Source organism: Caretta caretta, chromosome 1 (genome assembly GCF_965140235.1).
Source record: "Caretta caretta isolate rCarCar2 chromosome 1, rCarCar1.hap1, whole genome shotgun sequence".
In the NCBI taxonomy this organism is placed as follows: Eukaryota; Metazoa; Chordata; order Testudines; family Cheloniidae; genus Caretta; species Caretta caretta.
In genome coordinates, this window is record NC_134206.1 from 343,304,731 (window position 1) to 343,322,107 (window position 17,377).

The following is a 17,377-nucleotide window of genomic DNA, read 5'->3' on the forward strand; positions in this document are numbered from 1 at the left end:
TTCTCTGCCTGAGCTGTGTTCCCACTCGAGAGTATACAACAGAATCTTCCATTTATAGAGCTATTTTTATCCCAAATGCTTTATAAATACAGGACAAATGCTACCCTGGGAGACGCATACATTATTCGCTTTAAGTCAAAAGGCCTGTTGCACACATTTGATGGGCAGAACATGGCCCCCAACTAAGAATCACTTCAGTTACTGCTGAAATGCAGCCACCTCAGTGGGAGGATGCAGTGGCTGTTTAACAGCGCACAACAATACTGGATAGTTTAAAAAAATACTCTATGAATTTGAGACTGGTAGGGATATTTTGGCAGGCAGAATTCTTTACTTAATCTTCCTGGATAAATTCCAGTTTAACACATTACTCCTGAAAAATGTGTCATGGCACCTTTAGTAACCACAAGAGGTAAGAACTTAAGGTTTTCATTTAGTTTAAAACAGTCAGTTAACCGTACACCTTGCTTCTCACAGAGAAGAGTACTACCCACTAATCAACACTACCTCCTGCAGCACTGTAATTCTTCATTGCAGGTCTTCTGTACAAGAATTGCCCTGTCTTATCCTGCTTAGCTCATAATCTGACAAGATCTAGGCTGAAGGTGGCACAGCTACAGAGCAAGGAGCATACAGATAAAGCCTCCAAAGTAAAGGCTAAACTGATAAAATACTGCAGTTAAAAGTTTATTTGCACTGATCAGAAGTTCGGTTTAAATTTAATAGAGTCGGAAGGTTTATGCCAAATTTCTATTTACATTCTTTTTACACTACACAATGGAGGCATTTTAATTGTTTTGTTTAGGGCTGTCAAGCGATTAAAAAATGGTGATTAATCACGCGATTACAAAACAATAGTAGAATACCATTTATTTAAACATTTTTGGATGTTTTCTACATTTTCAAATATACTGATTTCAATTACAACACAGAATACAAAGTGTACAATGCTCACTTTATATTTATTTTTTATTACAAGTATTTACACTGTAAAAAAACCAGAAATAGTATTTTTCAATTCACCTAATACAAGCACTGTAGTGAAATCTCTTTATCATGAAAGTTGAACTTACAAATGTAGAATTATGTAAAAAAAAACTGCATTCAAAAATAAAACAATGTAAAATTATAGAGCCTGCAAGTCCACTCAGTTCTACTTCTTGTTAAGCCAATCGCTCAGACAAACAAGTTTGTTTACATTTGCAGGAGATAATACTGCCGGTTCTTGTTTACAACGTTGCCTGACAGTGAGAACAGGCATTCTCATGGCCCTGTTGTAACTGAAATTGCAAGATATTTACGTGCCAGATGCACTAAAGATTCATATGTCCCTTCATGCTTCAACCACCATTCCAGGGGATAAGGCATCCATGCTGATGAGAGGTTCTGCTCAATAATAATCCAAAACAGTGCGGACCAACACATGTTCATTTTCATTATCTGAGTCAGATGCCACCAGCAGAAGGCTGAGTTTCTTTTTAGGTAGTTTGGGTTCTGTAGTTTCCGCATCAGAGTATTGCTCTTTTAAGACTTCTGAAAGCATGCTCTACACCTTGTCCCGCTCAGATTTTGGAAGGCACTTCAGATTCTTAAACCTTGACTCAAGTGCTGTAGCTATCTTTAGAAATCTCACATCAGTACTTTCTTTGTGTTCTGTGAAATCTGCAGTGAAAGTGTTCTTAAAATGAACAACATGTGCTAGATCACTATCCGATACTACTATAACATGAAATATATGGCAGAATGCAGGTAAAACAGAGCAGGGGACGTACAATTATCCCCCAAGGATGTCGGTCACAAATTTAATTAATGCATTATTGTTTTAACGAACGTCATCAGCATAGAAGCATGTCCTCGGGAACGATGGCCAAAGCATGAAGGGGCATATGAATGTTTAGCATATCTGGCACATAAATACCTTGCAATGCTGGCTACAAGAGAGCCATGCAAATGCCTGTTCTCACTTTCTGGTGACATTGTAAATAAGAAGAGGGCAGCATTATCGCCTGTAAATGTAAACAAACTTATCTGTCTTTAGCGATTGGCTGAACAAGAAGTAGGACTGAGTGGACTTGTAGGCTCTGAAGTTTTATATTGTTTTGTTTTTGAGTGCAGTTATGTAACAAAAAAACCTGACATTTGTAAATTGTACTTTCACGACAAAGAGATTACATGACAGTATTTGTATGAGGTGAACTGAAAAATACTATTTCGTTTGTTTATAATTTTTACAGTGCAAACATTCGTAATAAGAAATAATATCTACTTTGATTTCAATTACAACACAGAATATATGAAAATGTAGAAAAACATCCAACAGTTTCAGCTGGTATTCTATTGTTGGTATTCTGTTGTTTAACAGTGCATTTAAAACTGCGATTAATCAACAGCCCTAGTTTTTTTTGTTTGTTTTTTTAACAGAGTGGTGCCAACCAGTTTTTAGGTGACCGAGCTGTTAGGATAGCAAAGTACTCTGTTCAGTTAGAATATAGTAACAGAGCTCTTCCTCAGACAAACTCAAGTTTTATTAAGTACAGACTGTTCTATGTCAGGAACTCTTGGCCATTTTCTTCCCCCTCCCACCCCACCAATAAATAAATATAGTGATTGATGTATACAACAAGGGAGGGCATTAGTTCATCTATCTGAGATTTTAATGTCCCTTTAAGAGAAGTTACCTGCTTAGGGCTCTACTCATGCTTTTTTGGAGGGGGTTGGTGTGTGTGTGTGTGGAGGGGTCTCTCTTTAGGAGACAAAATAGGAGAAAAAATAGGATTCCCCTGAGCTTTTGGAGAAATATAGGGGTTCATCCTGAATCACAGTAGGTCTTAAATATTTAGCAGAAATGAATCAGTAAAATAATGTCATTTGATAAGGAGAGGGCTCTGAACTGCAAGGTAAAACATTAAGGGTGTCTCTTCAAATCTTTCATTTACACACACTTGTAGTTTAATTTTTCCCAGGAATCATCTACATTTCAACTGATGGGCCGGCCAGAGGATCAACCCATTGTGCTTAGGTACTGTCTATGCTGGGCGTCAGCATGAACCATGTTATCTACCACACAGGCTGCAATTTCTAGGTACAGCTAAGCAAGTTAAGAATTACATGGTAGCAAGACAGCGACAGAATTTAAACTTTAAAATTTGAAATGCCTTCATCTGTCAGCTTGCCATAGCTTCAATGAAATTTAACAAAACTGCGTAGTGGCTCTTAAAACTATTAAGGGTGCAATTTTCAAAGGAGCCAAAAGGAGTCAGATGCCCTAATCCTAATGAATTTCAGTGGGAGGTAAATGCCTTACTCCCTTAGGCTCCTTTGAAAATCCCAGTACAAGTGCATTAAAGAGACTGATAACAGGTGCTCCCATACAGATTCATATTTAAATCTTCTTATAAAACTACACTTTTAACCTGTTATATACTACCATAAATATATACATATATACACATACAAAAGAGAGAAAAGGGCAAGCAAAGTAATTTTCAAAAGCATTGTGATTGTGTACTATAGTGCTCTGAACATGCAAAGCACTAAGTAGTAGTATTACAAATATGGATTTTTACCAGTTCTCAAATCTATAAATTCTCTCAAAATACAAGAAAAAAATCAAATCAAGTCAAAAATCACCTTCAGTGGGTCTGTGACTTTAAAATTTTTGAAACAGAAATAAAGCCTCTTTAATGAATGCTTTAAAGTTTCTCATGCAAAACCAAGTGTATCCTTGTTTCATATTCAATTTGCAATAGGATACCCCAGCGACTTAGCTATGAGAGCTTTTTTGGCTGGTCACTAGACGCCTGCTGAGATGGGCTCCATATATAGGTAACATTCTACTGGAGACCAAATCCTCAGAGCTGCATCTCACTCTCCTTTAAAGTTAATATGAACACACTGGACTCAAGAGGAAATGAAAAGTGAGTTTTTCTCCCTTCCTACGGCAGTGGGACTTCCTGAGTTTTACTGATTGGTCAAGAACTATTATTTCCTCTATGCTATTCCCAATTGTGTCTGTCAGACATAATCAGTGTTGCACAGACACAAGTAAAAAGTGTTAAAGTTTAAATATGCCAGGAGCATATGAATATGTAAAAAAAAAAACACTTGAAAAAAAGGTACACATTTTAAGATAAAATAGCTACAGGAACACTGATGTACATGGCTTTATATATTTAAAACTGCAAAAGGCAAAGTTCATTTGCTACTGTGAATGTCCATAAAACCCATAAAAGATGATAAGAAGAACTACAATTATTCATTATTCTGAATGGGATAAATGGATTATGTGGCACTTCCATTAAATAACACTTCTCAGTCACAAAAAAGCAGTGCCATCCCCATAGTTACAAATACTTTTATAATATTTGAACAGCACCTTTCATCCCTGTGATATGAATATACAGATATTGCTCCATCTGCTATTAAAATGCACTCCCCTCTAGAATGAAAAAGCAGCAGCCATTTACCACCAGTGTATTTAAGAAGGAAAGAGCAAAAAAGTTTGCCAAGGAAAATGGAGGTTACATAGAGTGTAACAAGCTGTAATTTGCCCATGACAGTGGAGCTACAATGACTCTCACATGAGCTGCCATAGAACCATTAAAAACAAAGCGGCCAAACCGTGGCTTACCTTCTCCTACAAAATGACACTTCATAGTGTCTTCACCTAAACCCAGGTATCAGTCTGATTCCAAGAGAAAGATTTGTAAATACTGCAACAACAAATGGAGGCCCTCTGTTTCTCAGGGCTTGTCTACACTACTGTGCAGGGTCGATCTAAGATATGCAACTTCAGCTACGTGAACAGTGTAGCTGAAGTCGACGTACTTAGATCTACTTACCATGGTGACTTCACTTCGACAGCTGACGCTCTCCCATCGACTCCACTTGCGCACCTCATTCTGGTGGAGTACCAGAGTCAGTGGGAGAGCGCTCAGCAGTCGATTTATCGCGTCTATACTAGTCTAGACAGCTAGTGTAGACAAGCCCTGAGTCTTGATCTAAGTTCCAACCATGCCCAACCTGCTTAGATCTGATATCACACTGCAAAGTGGTATGTCTGTAAGTATGCTATAGCAACGGAAAAGTCAAATTATTTGAGCTTTTAATCAAAATATAGATATAAATGTGTACCTATTAAATCAAGCAACAGTCTCAGTTATAAAACATCTAATCTCAAATCAGAAGAAACAAACCAATTCAGATATTTAGTTTCAGATATTAGAAACCTATAAGCAGGCCTAATAGCAGAAACTACAAAAATGAATCATTCAGAAACAATACTGAATTATAAACTTTGATGTGAACTTCAGTCATCCAAAATCTCCTGTTATCTGAAATAGGGTCATTTCTCCCACGGCCTATTAAATCTGAAAAATTCCTATTATTCAAAGTGAATCTACAACACCTTTCTCATACTGCATTGAGATAATTAAGGAGAAACTGTCTATGCATTAAATTTAGTTAATCCATTCTCATAGATTCATAGATATTAAGGTCAGAAGGGACCATTATGATCATCTAGTCCGACCTCCTGCACAATGCAGGCCACAGAATCTCACCCACCCACTCCTGCAATAAACCTCTCACCTATGTCTGAGCTACTGAAGTCCTCAAATCGTGGTTTAAAGACTTCAAGGAGCAGAGAATCCTCCAGCAAATGACCCGTGCCCCATGCTACAGAGGAAGGCGAAAAACCTCTAGGGCCTCTTCCAATCTGCCCTGGAGGAAAATTCCTTCCCAACCCCAAATATGGCGATCAGCTGAACCCTGAGCATATGGGCAAGATTCACCAGCCAGATTCACCGTTCTGACTTATCCAACACACTAAGATTCTCTTTATTTGCACAAAGATGAAAACTGGAAGATTGAGGTTACTCAAAATGAAGACATGGAGAGGACACTGAAGTTATAGCCAAACTAGCAAATTACAATGCTATTACACGCACCTTATCTGTGTGTGGCAAGAGGGAAATAGCTCAAATGTCTAAAACAGGACTTCTTTAGCTCAGAGTTTAAAATTTGTCACTGATTTGCTTGTAGAGGCATGTCACAAGTCTTTTAACCACTTTAACCTCGTCTACACTGGAAAAAATGAGGCCCAGAATTCACCACTGACATTAGCACCAGTGGAAGCTGTGGTTTAGATATAGATCAAGATTGGACAACATGATGAGATGAACACCTAAAAAGCCTACTAGAAGTCTGTCCACTCCACCTAATTGTTAAGAGTTCCCATGCAAATAGCACAGCCATTGCTGCAGCAACATGAGGATGTTTCACGTAACAAGGGAATCCTAGCTCCACGCTTCTCAAAATCAGGTACATTTATGTGATATTGATCTCCATCCCACAAAAAGAGGGTAATCCTTCAGCATGCACAAAATATTAAATTTGTGGATTGGCAAGAGTATGGAAAACAATTCTATCATTAGTAGACCCAGAGTAAAGGCTTGTGTCATGTGGGCAGTTTTTTAAAAGATCACCATGATAATGCTGTAGTCTTTTAGCATTACATTAACACACATGCCCTGAAAAAGAATAAAATCTGCCAATTTTTGTTCAGAAACAACCCAGCTAAAGAGAGGTGCATGGAGTAATTATTTAACAAAGAAGAGGTATTTTTCTCACAGTGGCTATAAATCTGTAGTTTAGCAGCAATTCCTGACCTTTTACCCACTGGCTGAAGCATCAGCTACATTTTCAGAGAATTAAATATTTTAGAAGGGGAAAAAAGGGAGAGAAAATTGAGAGCATTAGGAGTGAAAAGGAAAAGGTCCAGCATGCTGCAATGACTCTGAAATATAATGAAATTACAAGGTTAGCCCTTAAAATAGGTTAACTGTACCTTTCATTTATCCTGTTTTAAACCGTGGCTAAATTTTCCATTTTTTCCCCCCTGGAGTCACCAAAAATATTCCGTGCAGGATGGCGGAAAAAAGCCCAAGAAGCTTGAGAACAGTAACATACAACTACCAGACAATAATCTAATTTGAAACTTATGCTTTTTAAGCCACAAAGGTGTCCGATGCTCCAGATAAAATAAAATCCTCAAGTATAGCAGCAGTACATGGTGTAGAACGCATTGGGGGCTCTAAACAAAGTCAGACATTGTCAGCAAAAGGAAAAACTGATATCACATGACAAGTCAAGGCAAGTGACAAAAGTTTTACTGAAAAACAACCACTAGGAAATTAAAATAATGACAGTGTTCTGTGTTTAAAGCATCCAAGACAATGGGAGCCTTTTATTGTAAAGTCTTATTTTCTCCCCAAAGAATAATTTCATTGTAGCCAAAACTGCAATTTGGACATTACAATTCAATTCAAACAATTTAGGATTTTCATTCCAATTCAGTGTCAATTAACTCACTGTAAGAAGGTGGCATGACATGTGAATCATTACTTTTACAATACGCAATTTTAATTCTGAATCCTCAAGATACGTAAACAAGTTATAAGTTATTGAAATAGGTCTGGAAAAAACAAAGTCTTTGAGAAAAAAATTTCATCTACACACTGAAGCTTTAAAGGGGTATAGTCCTTTATAAAAAAAAGAGAAACATTTCCGTCTGAAAACTGTTTACTTACTATTATTACAAGTAACACATAAGGTTACTATAACTGAAAAAATTAAAAGTATTTTCTCTATTTTTCACTTTGCTTTGGACAGGACAGCAATTTTTGTATACTTATTTTCATGATTTATTCTGTAGAGATAGTGTTCTCTTTTGTTTGCACAGGTCTTTCACAACAGAGGCAAATTTTTTTTTAAATTAATAAACCCATTTTTATAACACAGATGTTGACAGAAAAATTCAGAGGCAGTGAAGAACCTGAAACTAGTTTTAATTCAGTTTTTTTAAACTGATTTGAAGTTGGTTTCTCTATCATCCTAAGTATTTTCTGATACCGTACTTCAGTTTTACCTAGATTTGCTGAGGAAAAGAACATGAATAACATTTCTGAAAAATCACAAGTACAGATGAAGACTTTTTCAAATCTATCTATGCCATTCAAAGAGCCCACTTGCCCTTGCAAACGCACCTCAAGTTTGACTCACATAATCCTCATTACAAACTTCCCTTCAAAGGCAGAGGGAGATTTTCAAAGGCACAAAATATAGGTAGGCACCTAATTCCCATTGACTTCCTGTGGGAGTTACTTACCTTAACTGCTAGGTGTGCCTTTGAAACCACCCCACCTCCAAGTCTACACAGCCCAACTGTGTGATTGTGTTTGTGCTATGGGTGAAGTTTTCTTGCAGTACCCACTAAACTGAATTTTTGCCTATGATCCTTACAAAATGAAGATCTTTAGATGAAAGTCTATTTGGCCTCAATCTAAATTTCTGGGGCTTTTTATATCTTCCTGTTTTTTCTTGCATTATTTCTATTGGAACCATGTTTTGGATTATGATAGTGATTCTTAAGGAAAGATAAAGATATATAGCTGTAATTATGAAGACAATTTTATTATTCCAGAAAGGACTTATTTTTATGGTTTTCTAATGGTAAGAATTAAACCACACATTTTCTGTACTTTTTTGTTGCCATCTCATATTCTCCTTTTCCTTTGAACCTGCCTCTCCTATTGGCTCTTTCCCAATGGCTTTCCTCTGTTTACTTCTTAAGCTTGGCTGCCTCTCTCATTTTGTCTGTTTCTCCTGTTGCTTCTTCCTTGCTAGACTGATGCATACATGGAGACTCATTCGCACAAAAGCAATCAGTGTCTGACACTTAGAGTGCATGGACTGCTAAAGCAACTTGACACAGAACTTGCAATATTCAGCAACCAGGCATGGCTAGTTGCCAGGAGCAAAGTGTTCCAAGTTGATCCTCTACCAGTGGTTTATGCTTCAAATTGGTTGATTACACAGTACCTGTCTGTTGATATGTGGTGGTGTTTTGCATAGCCTAATATACTGGAATAGCTCTGCTAAAAATGTCATTGTTGCTTTTAAACCACCAGTGCAATTTACTGTGGGGGTATATAACAAAGCTATACTCTGTAAGATTAAATGGGAGGGAGTGGAAGAGAGTAGAAAGGCTGCAAACAATGTAAGAACAATGACTGAGAAACTCAGTTTATCAAATGGCAAAGTCAGTATCCAGATATTCCTTTTTAAGCATCCACAGATCCCACCACACGCTGTTTAAAAACTCACTGGCTTTGTTTAACCCTTGAGGAAACCAGGGATTGACATTACAGTGGTTTGAGATCCAAGACTTGCTATATTCAGTTCTGGACAAGAGCCAAAAAAAGCATTGCTAGACTGAGAAGCCAGTGACAGTTTCAAAATCTGATATATCAAATCACTGGAGCTAGACACTAATGCTTTATACCACTGTAAAGCTTAATGCTTTATACAATTACATTTCTAGCACTAGTAGGCCCATGATATCATCAGACCTGAAAATCATGTTATTTTGATTTCCACTTTGCTTTTCCATACTTCTCTTCAATTCCAATATGATTTTTAGCAACTAATATCTTACAAACAAAGAGAGATAGTTTAATAAATTATATAATTTGACAGCTGGGTTTCCATGTTTTCACGCGCAATAAGCAGAGGTTTCTGGTGGTTATTAGGGTCTAATATCACATCAGATTTAAAGCAGGAGAAAAGCAAGACTGTAATCAGAATGACATTTTTAAGCTCTGACCTGCCAAGGCAAGACATATCAGACAAAGTCACAAATAAATCAGGACAAGTAAATTGTGTCCAGAACTGGTCCTGGATCAACTATTAGAAACATGAAGCTAGCTCTTAAATATGCACTATCAAGGCTGAAAGGCCCCAAAACTTACCCCCCACTACAAATTACATTTGTTTTAAAATAACCTCTCATGGCAAGGCCTGAGGAACAAGATGCAGAGGACAGAGAGACATTCCAAAGCAAGAGCTAAAGCGCTCTCTCTCTCTCTCCCCACCCAGGGGAACCACAAAGAACCACGGAGACTACAATTGTACCCAGTGGACAGAACTACCTGAATCCTCCCCTCATGCCCCTCTGGAGCAACCAGGCACAATCAGGCTTCCAGAAAGCAACAAATGAACTGGTCACCATTAAGGCTGCGTGGTCATTAAAGAACTAACAAGGGGTCCCGAAAAACTAGGGCTGATGCAAATGTAGTAGAACGTTAAAAACTTATGCATACCTAAGAATATACTGTATACATATTTTCCTCCCTCTCATCCCAATGCAAGAGCTATACAGAGCGCATTACTGTGTGCGCCTTAAAAAATCTGAGGGCGAAAAGGGGAGGGGAGGAAAGAAGAGATGGCATAATACCAAGTCATAGTTTTTAAAGGAATACATATTGTGTAACAATCATATTAATTTAGAATTGGGTTCTAAGTGGCTAAGAGACAGGGTTACTATGGCACATGTAGCATCAGTCTTTGGGACAGGTGAACTTTTTAAAATTTTGGGGAACTACACTGCAGTGTCTAATACAACTGGGGTCTGGCCTATAGGTGCTACTACAATACAAATACTAATTTTTTATTATTATTCCCTTTGGTTGAGTATCTAGATTTTTTTAAGTGCCTAATTCCTCTTTATACTCTATTACTTTAACTGAAACACCAACTTCATAAAAATTGGTTGATATTATTGCAAAAGTTTATGTTCTTCTACATTAAAGCATGAGAAATAAAGCATGACCATCATGTTTTGCAACCAATTTATTTTTTTTTAAATTAATCTATTTTACAAGTTCACCATGACATTACAGTGACAACAGCACTAAAACAACTGTGTAAAAACAAAAGAGGGAATAACTAAAAATAGGCAGAATGTGAACATCATGACACTGGCATAAAATTTTCCCCGAAGTTTTAGTTGTAAAAAACACCACTAAAACGCCAACATCAAACATGGTAAGGATGAATCAGATTGTATTATAAAAATGTGTATTAATACATAGATCCATATAATTTATACACTTGACATATATGCCAAGTTTTCCAGTCAAAGTTAATGAAACATAGTACTCTAGATTTAATACAAGGAGCCACATTCTACTTTCAGTTAAAACACTTACAGGAGAATTTGGCCCAAAGTACTAACCTCACAGCTAACGCTAAATGGCAGAGACAGGTCACGAAAATCTGGGTGCCTTTTCACTGCTCGGTAGATTACTATTAAGCACAGTCGTAAAGAGTGCATGTTTCAATTCCAGCATGTCTAACGGTTGAGGCATATGTGAATAGAACAGAATAAAATTTTGTCTTAATGACTTTTGGAAATAAGATTGACAAAACGGTTAAGTAATCAGGCAAACTATCCGAACAGACTGAATACCTTGTATGTCAGATCACCGATTCTAAAGAAAGTGGCAATATGTTATTTACAGGCACAGAAAACAATTGCAATTTGAGTTTTACGAAGTGAACTAGCAACACCTACTGGTCATGGTGCATATTAAACACAGTTTTTGATGCAAATGTTCTCTAAAAACATATGTGAAAAATTTCAACTTTGTATTATGACAGACGTGACTAATTACAATGACATAATACTTAGTGTTATTGTTAATATCTGAATATCCATAAAAATAATTTAATCAAAACCTGAATGAGCTCAGCCCTAGGCCTTAATATCAAACTAAATGTAACCTTACAGTTTTCAAATACTGCCTTAAAATCAGTAATATTCAAGTTTCATATGATTCACAGTAAATATGCACATCACCTCACTTCATCATTGCATGTAGCTATATCTCTGTCGCTACATGAAATCACTCAACACATTAAACCATTAAATGTAACTGTCAACACAGACAGAAGTTTTACACTTCCATAAAATCGACTGACAATGTAGTCAGCTGCTATATCATGTGATTCTTAAGAGAAGGTTTTTGAGGGATAGTTCCATAACATTTCAGAGAGAAAATTATCTCCAAATTGTATTTGCTAATAAAGTAGTGCCAGATGTTGAGAACCAATCCTCCTGATCCATTTCATGTACCCCAAAAATATTGGTCTGAAAATAGTTATGAACTTTTTTTTTTTATAACATATATGTAAATCCCACTGAATTCAAAATTCCAAATTTACCATATTAGGAAAATGCCCTAAACTATACTTAAGTATTGTACAGCAACTATAACAGAGTTATTTTCAAGGTAATACTTGTTTAAATTTGTATCAAGTCCTTTATTGATTTAAAAAAACCTGTGCTTGTGGTCCCTCTGATACACTAGCCTCGGGCATTAGAAGTTTTCCTGGTTCCTGTCCAACTCGGGAAATAGTATCTTCTTGCTTCAGGTGTTAAAAGGATTCCTACAATATTTATAAGGACTGCTCTAATCTAACTCCTGGATCTAACTTGCAAGAGAAAAAAAATGTAGAAATTACTTACAAAGAAAAGCACAATTGCCGCCATATAAATATTTAGTCTCACTTTGTATTTAGTTATAATGCCATATTGAGTTTGTAATATTCATCATGTTTTTTCCTGTATACGGATATTCTGCTATAGCTTCATTGAGTTCTCTCTTGGACTTGATGTCTCTACTACATTTTAAAGCCAACATTTACAAAAGGGGCTAGTGATTCTGGGTGCCTAATTTGAGACACTTTAAAGTACCCTAATTTTAACGGTAGATGTGAAGAACCATCTGAAAAATCAGGCACCTTTAAAGTGTCTCAAGTTGAACCACAAATTGAGGTACACAAAATCACTATTTGCTTTCGAAGATCTTGACATAATTGTATAGGATGTCCTTACAATTATTTTTTAGCTATGCTATGGTTACCTCTTGCTTTGTATTTTTCTGCTGTCTCTGAAGAGTTCTTTTTAAAAAATGTTTTAAAAAGCAAACCTTTTATCAAGCCTCCCAATGAAGAGATGTTAATCTCTTTAAGCTTTGAAAAATATTTCTTGGTACTATTTAAATTTTACTTTTCTCACGTTAAGTCAAGTTAAATGTTACTTCGTCACGTGTGTGTCAATAATTGCTAAAAACCTCTGTCTTTTAGGAAATGAAAGTAAATGTGAAGGCTGCAGACCTGAAAAATATATTTTTAGGGCATTCTTCTGATTTTAGAAAACTGTTCCTTACAAACACTTTGCATAGTTTACAATGTATAGTTTAATTGTAGCATATTATGGTTAAATCAGCAGAAAATATACCTGCTATCCAAATAATAAAATTATTTTATTTATTATTTGTATTATTCTAGCCCTTAGGAACCCCAGTGACAGACCAGGACCCTGTTGTGCTAGGCACTGGAAATATCAGTAATAGAACAACAATTGTGCACATCATTTGTGGCAGTAGAGCAACAGGATTTATTCATGTCGAAAATAAAGGGAAATCATTTTCTGTTCATTTTTATGTTGTAGGGGTTTTCTGCCTGCATTTCAACATTTAGTGTCTCAGGCCTTATACACTAAGTTCTTCAATGAGCCATTACGTAGAATACACATTATATCCCATGTTATTTACTTCAGAAGAAGTAAATGACACATTAGAATTCTGTCTGTTAACTGTACCATACATTCTTCACAGCAAGCATTTTGTTCTATTTAGTGTATTTTTTCCTAATCCACAGCACTACATACACTTAGAAAATACTGTTGTTATTTGTAACTATCATTAAAGGACAGCCAATTTACGTTACACCTGTGATTTTGTTTTAACCTTCTATTGTTGGTTAACATCCAAGATTCTTGTACATAAAGAGATTACAAAAAAATTCCTTCCCCTTTTCCCCTTTCAATTATTGTTATAATTAACACAAGATTACTGTAGCTGACAGAAAAAAATGTGTGTCTATTTCACAGCACTTTCTATATAGGCATTTTCACTTTCCTCTATCATTTTTATGGATCATTCATTCGACAGGGGAGAGGAAGACATTTAAAAATAGGGAAGTGTGACTGTAAAACGATAAAAATTAGTAGAGACACTCAGATGCAGGTGTAGTACCTGAAACTACTTTTACTTCAGTTTTTTAAATTAACTTCATTTCAAGCTGGCAACAGCTTTTTAAACATTAGCTTGAAGGGAGAAAGAACGGTTTTGTCACCTGACAGAGATGATGTGAGGCTTAATTCATTAACTTATTTAATGACCTGAGATCCTCAGATAGAGAATATTACAGAAACGTGAAGTGTTTTAACACTGAATTCCTCTGATGCAAAGTGCAGTAAAAGTGGAAAACAGAAATATAACTTTAGCCACGCTACTTCTCTCTTTATTTTGCATGATGATTTAATATTATCATGATTGTACTTCACTATTTGTGCAGTGCCCTAATGGGTGCTTTACAAAACCACTGTTATTGGTGACACAAGTTGGGCCGCTTAAATAAAATGTAAACACTCAAAAACAAATGAAAACGAAAAAAGGAAAAAAATTGTTAATTTCGCACCTTCTTGAGATGAGACAATAGGTGGCATGTAATCAGGAATGTACTCTTTCCTCTCTTCTGCATCTTTGCTTCCAGGCTGGGGAAACTGTAGGACATTGTTCTTGCTGACAGGAAATGAAGGGATTTGATGTGGGAAAGTGACAGGTTCAATATTGTGTATGTAATCTTCCAGCTCATGCAGGTTAACCCCCATAAGTGTGAAGGCTTCACTTACATCATCCAAAATTGGATCTGTACGGCCATCTGTAAACAAAAAGGAATTTTAGTAAGAATCTGTTCTGAAGAACTTTGACTTTGTTTTGTAATGAACAATATAAGCACATTCAGTACACAGGAAATTTCCTTTTGTCAGAAGTAAAAAACTGATCATTTAAACTTTTATTAACCCAACAGCAGCTTACATGTGGCTAAATGCAACGTATTTGGCTAAAACTAAATATATTACTTATTCACAGCAGTACAGGAATGCCTTTTGTTTAAACGGAACCTTTAGTGCTTTATAAACTAGAACCTACAGCATTCACTTCACCCACCAGGCGAAAGCATTTTGTGGGGGGAGGGAAGGGACGCAGCAAGAGCTCAAAAGCATGCAATGCTTCACAACAGTTTAGGTCAGAAGAGAAGAATACCGTATTCCACATATACTGAAGGAGAAATTTCGGTTAGGAGAAAGTAATTCCCCACAAAGCAATTTCTGTAGGACACCATGGCTAACACTTCTTTCTTGCGAAAAGCATTCTGAGAGTTTTACTGGCCAAGTGGTCAGGACCTTGGTTTAATACAACATCCAAAGATAGCAACCCAGTGTCCTACTACTACTATGCCAGTACCTACCATCTACTGACTCACCAACACCACTTCCAATATCTATTGTGTTTTGCCTCTAGAGTTCTCCCACAAGGATTAACCCAGCATGCCACCCCTCACTTCACTTATGAAATTAAAAAACAAAGGACAGTGCCCTTCAAAATGGTGTTAGAATGTATACTAATCTCTTTCATTAACATCTCGGTAACACTGACTGGTCCACATATTGATAGGAACATAGGAATTACCATATTGGATCAGATCCAAAGTCCATCTCATCCAGCATCCTGTCTCAGCGGCCAGCAGCAGATGCTTCAAAAGAATGGGTAAGAACCGTGCAGTATGCAGGTGTGGGATAGTCTGTCTCTCATTATAGGTCTCATGCTAATCTCTAACAGTCAACTATCAAGCACCAAAGCATGAGGTTTAATGTACCTTTCAAAATTTTTGTTAACAAGCACATCCATAATTACAAGAAAGCTATCTACATATAAATGTTCATAAATGATCTTAAAGAGCAATTCTCTTCAAAGTTACTGTATAAAACTGGCACTTTCTCACTGAAAAAATATGCTTATCAGGTGTATTCAGAATCATAGCTACTACTGGTGGTAATGTAAATATTGGTTTGTTGGGAGGGGGGTTGGTTTGTTTGTTTGTTCTTTTTTATTGTTTTTTTTAAATGACTTTTTACTCCTGTTTCAAATAACAATCTCTGTATTACAGCTTTCCCCATCTATAAAATGGATGTACTAGTTTTTTTCCTCTCTCATCTTTTGACTTGTTTATTCAGAATGAAAGCTGTTTAGGACAAGGGCTTTCCCTTACTATGTGTTTGTACAATGCCTAGCACAATGGGACCCTAATCTCTGCTGGAGCCTTTAAATGCTACTGTAATAAAAGTAGACAACCACAACCTCCATTTGCTCAGCTTTGAACTTCTGAGGCAGAGTTTACTGAGCCTGACAGTAAGAAAAAACACCCTTTTACTTGTTTCCTGAGCAAATCTAACCTAGCAAATTATTGACACAATAAACATGAAATCTTGCAATGCCATTTTTTATTCACTCTTCAGACATGAAACATGTTAATGTCAAGTAGGGAAAGGTAGATGTAACTTTACCAAATGATTTACTGAGCTCAAAGTGTCAAAATCTAATGGATAAAGCAGAAGAGAGGCAGTCACGGCTAAAGTGACAGGTGATGGACATTGCTGGGAGTGAGTCATGAACCTACACACAGGCGGGTCAAGACTTTGGTTGCTCTGCATTGACCTGGAGTGACACCATAGTCCAGCAGCATCTTGATCAACTCTGCTGCTTTATTCAGGGACAGCCCAGACAAACTCAATCCGAGAAGGGGGCTAGACAAGGTGCCCTAAAAACTGCTATTCCCAAACAGCCCTGATCAGTTTACCACAGCTGAGGGTGTTCCATCATGTGGTCAAAATTCAAACAAACCTCAAAAAGTTTCTTTTTGTCTCAATGTTGAGACATGGAATGTCCACACACTCCTTGATCATCCAAACCAAACTGACTGTCCTGTCAGATGAACTGTTCTGGTAGCTCAAGAACTTGAAAAATATCATATTGACATTGTGGCGCTTAGCGAGATACGACTTGCTGAATAGGGTCAACTGACTGTGGAGAGAGCTGGGTACACTTGCTTAGGGAAGGGATGCCCACAAAATGAGCCGCATGACCCAGGAGTCGGCTTTGCTATCAGAAAGAATCTCATCTTTAGTTTGGACAGTCTGCCGAATGGTATAAATGACAGACTGATGAAGCTCAAATTATCCCTGAGAGGTGGACGTTACGTTTCACTGATCATAGCTTAATGCATGGACAATGACTAACCCTGATGAGGGTAAGGAGGAATTTTATTCTGAACTAAATGACCCTGATCCGATTGACTCCCCATGAAGACAAGTTGATTATTTTGGGTGACTTTAATGCTCACGTTGGCTGTGATGATTCTACATGGTGTGGTGTACTTGGCAAACATGGCGTCAGCAAGATGAACAGCAATGGCCTACTTCTGCTGACGACATGTGCTGAGCACCCTCTAGTTATTACAAACACTTCCGACTTCCCAACAAATACAAAATGATCTGGACACATCCTAACTCTTGTCATTGGCATCTGATTGACTATGTGTTGTTCGGACAGCGGGACATCCGAGATGT

The 17,377-nt window shown here is 37.0% G+C and overlaps 1 protein-coding gene across 1 annotated transcript in view; it reads right to left on the minus strand.

The window, feature by feature from the left end:
• The window catches only part of TAF3 (TATA-box binding protein associated factor 3), a 141,367-nt gene that overhangs the window by 111,705 nt on the left and 12,285 nt on the right, over positions 1-17,377 (minus strand). Inside the window, exon 2 of the mRNA XM_048836639.2 lies at positions 14,386-14,628. Coding sequence (XP_048692596.1) covers positions 14,386-14,628 — 243 coding nt within the window. The remainder of the gene's footprint in view (positions 1-14,385; positions 14,629-17,377) is intronic.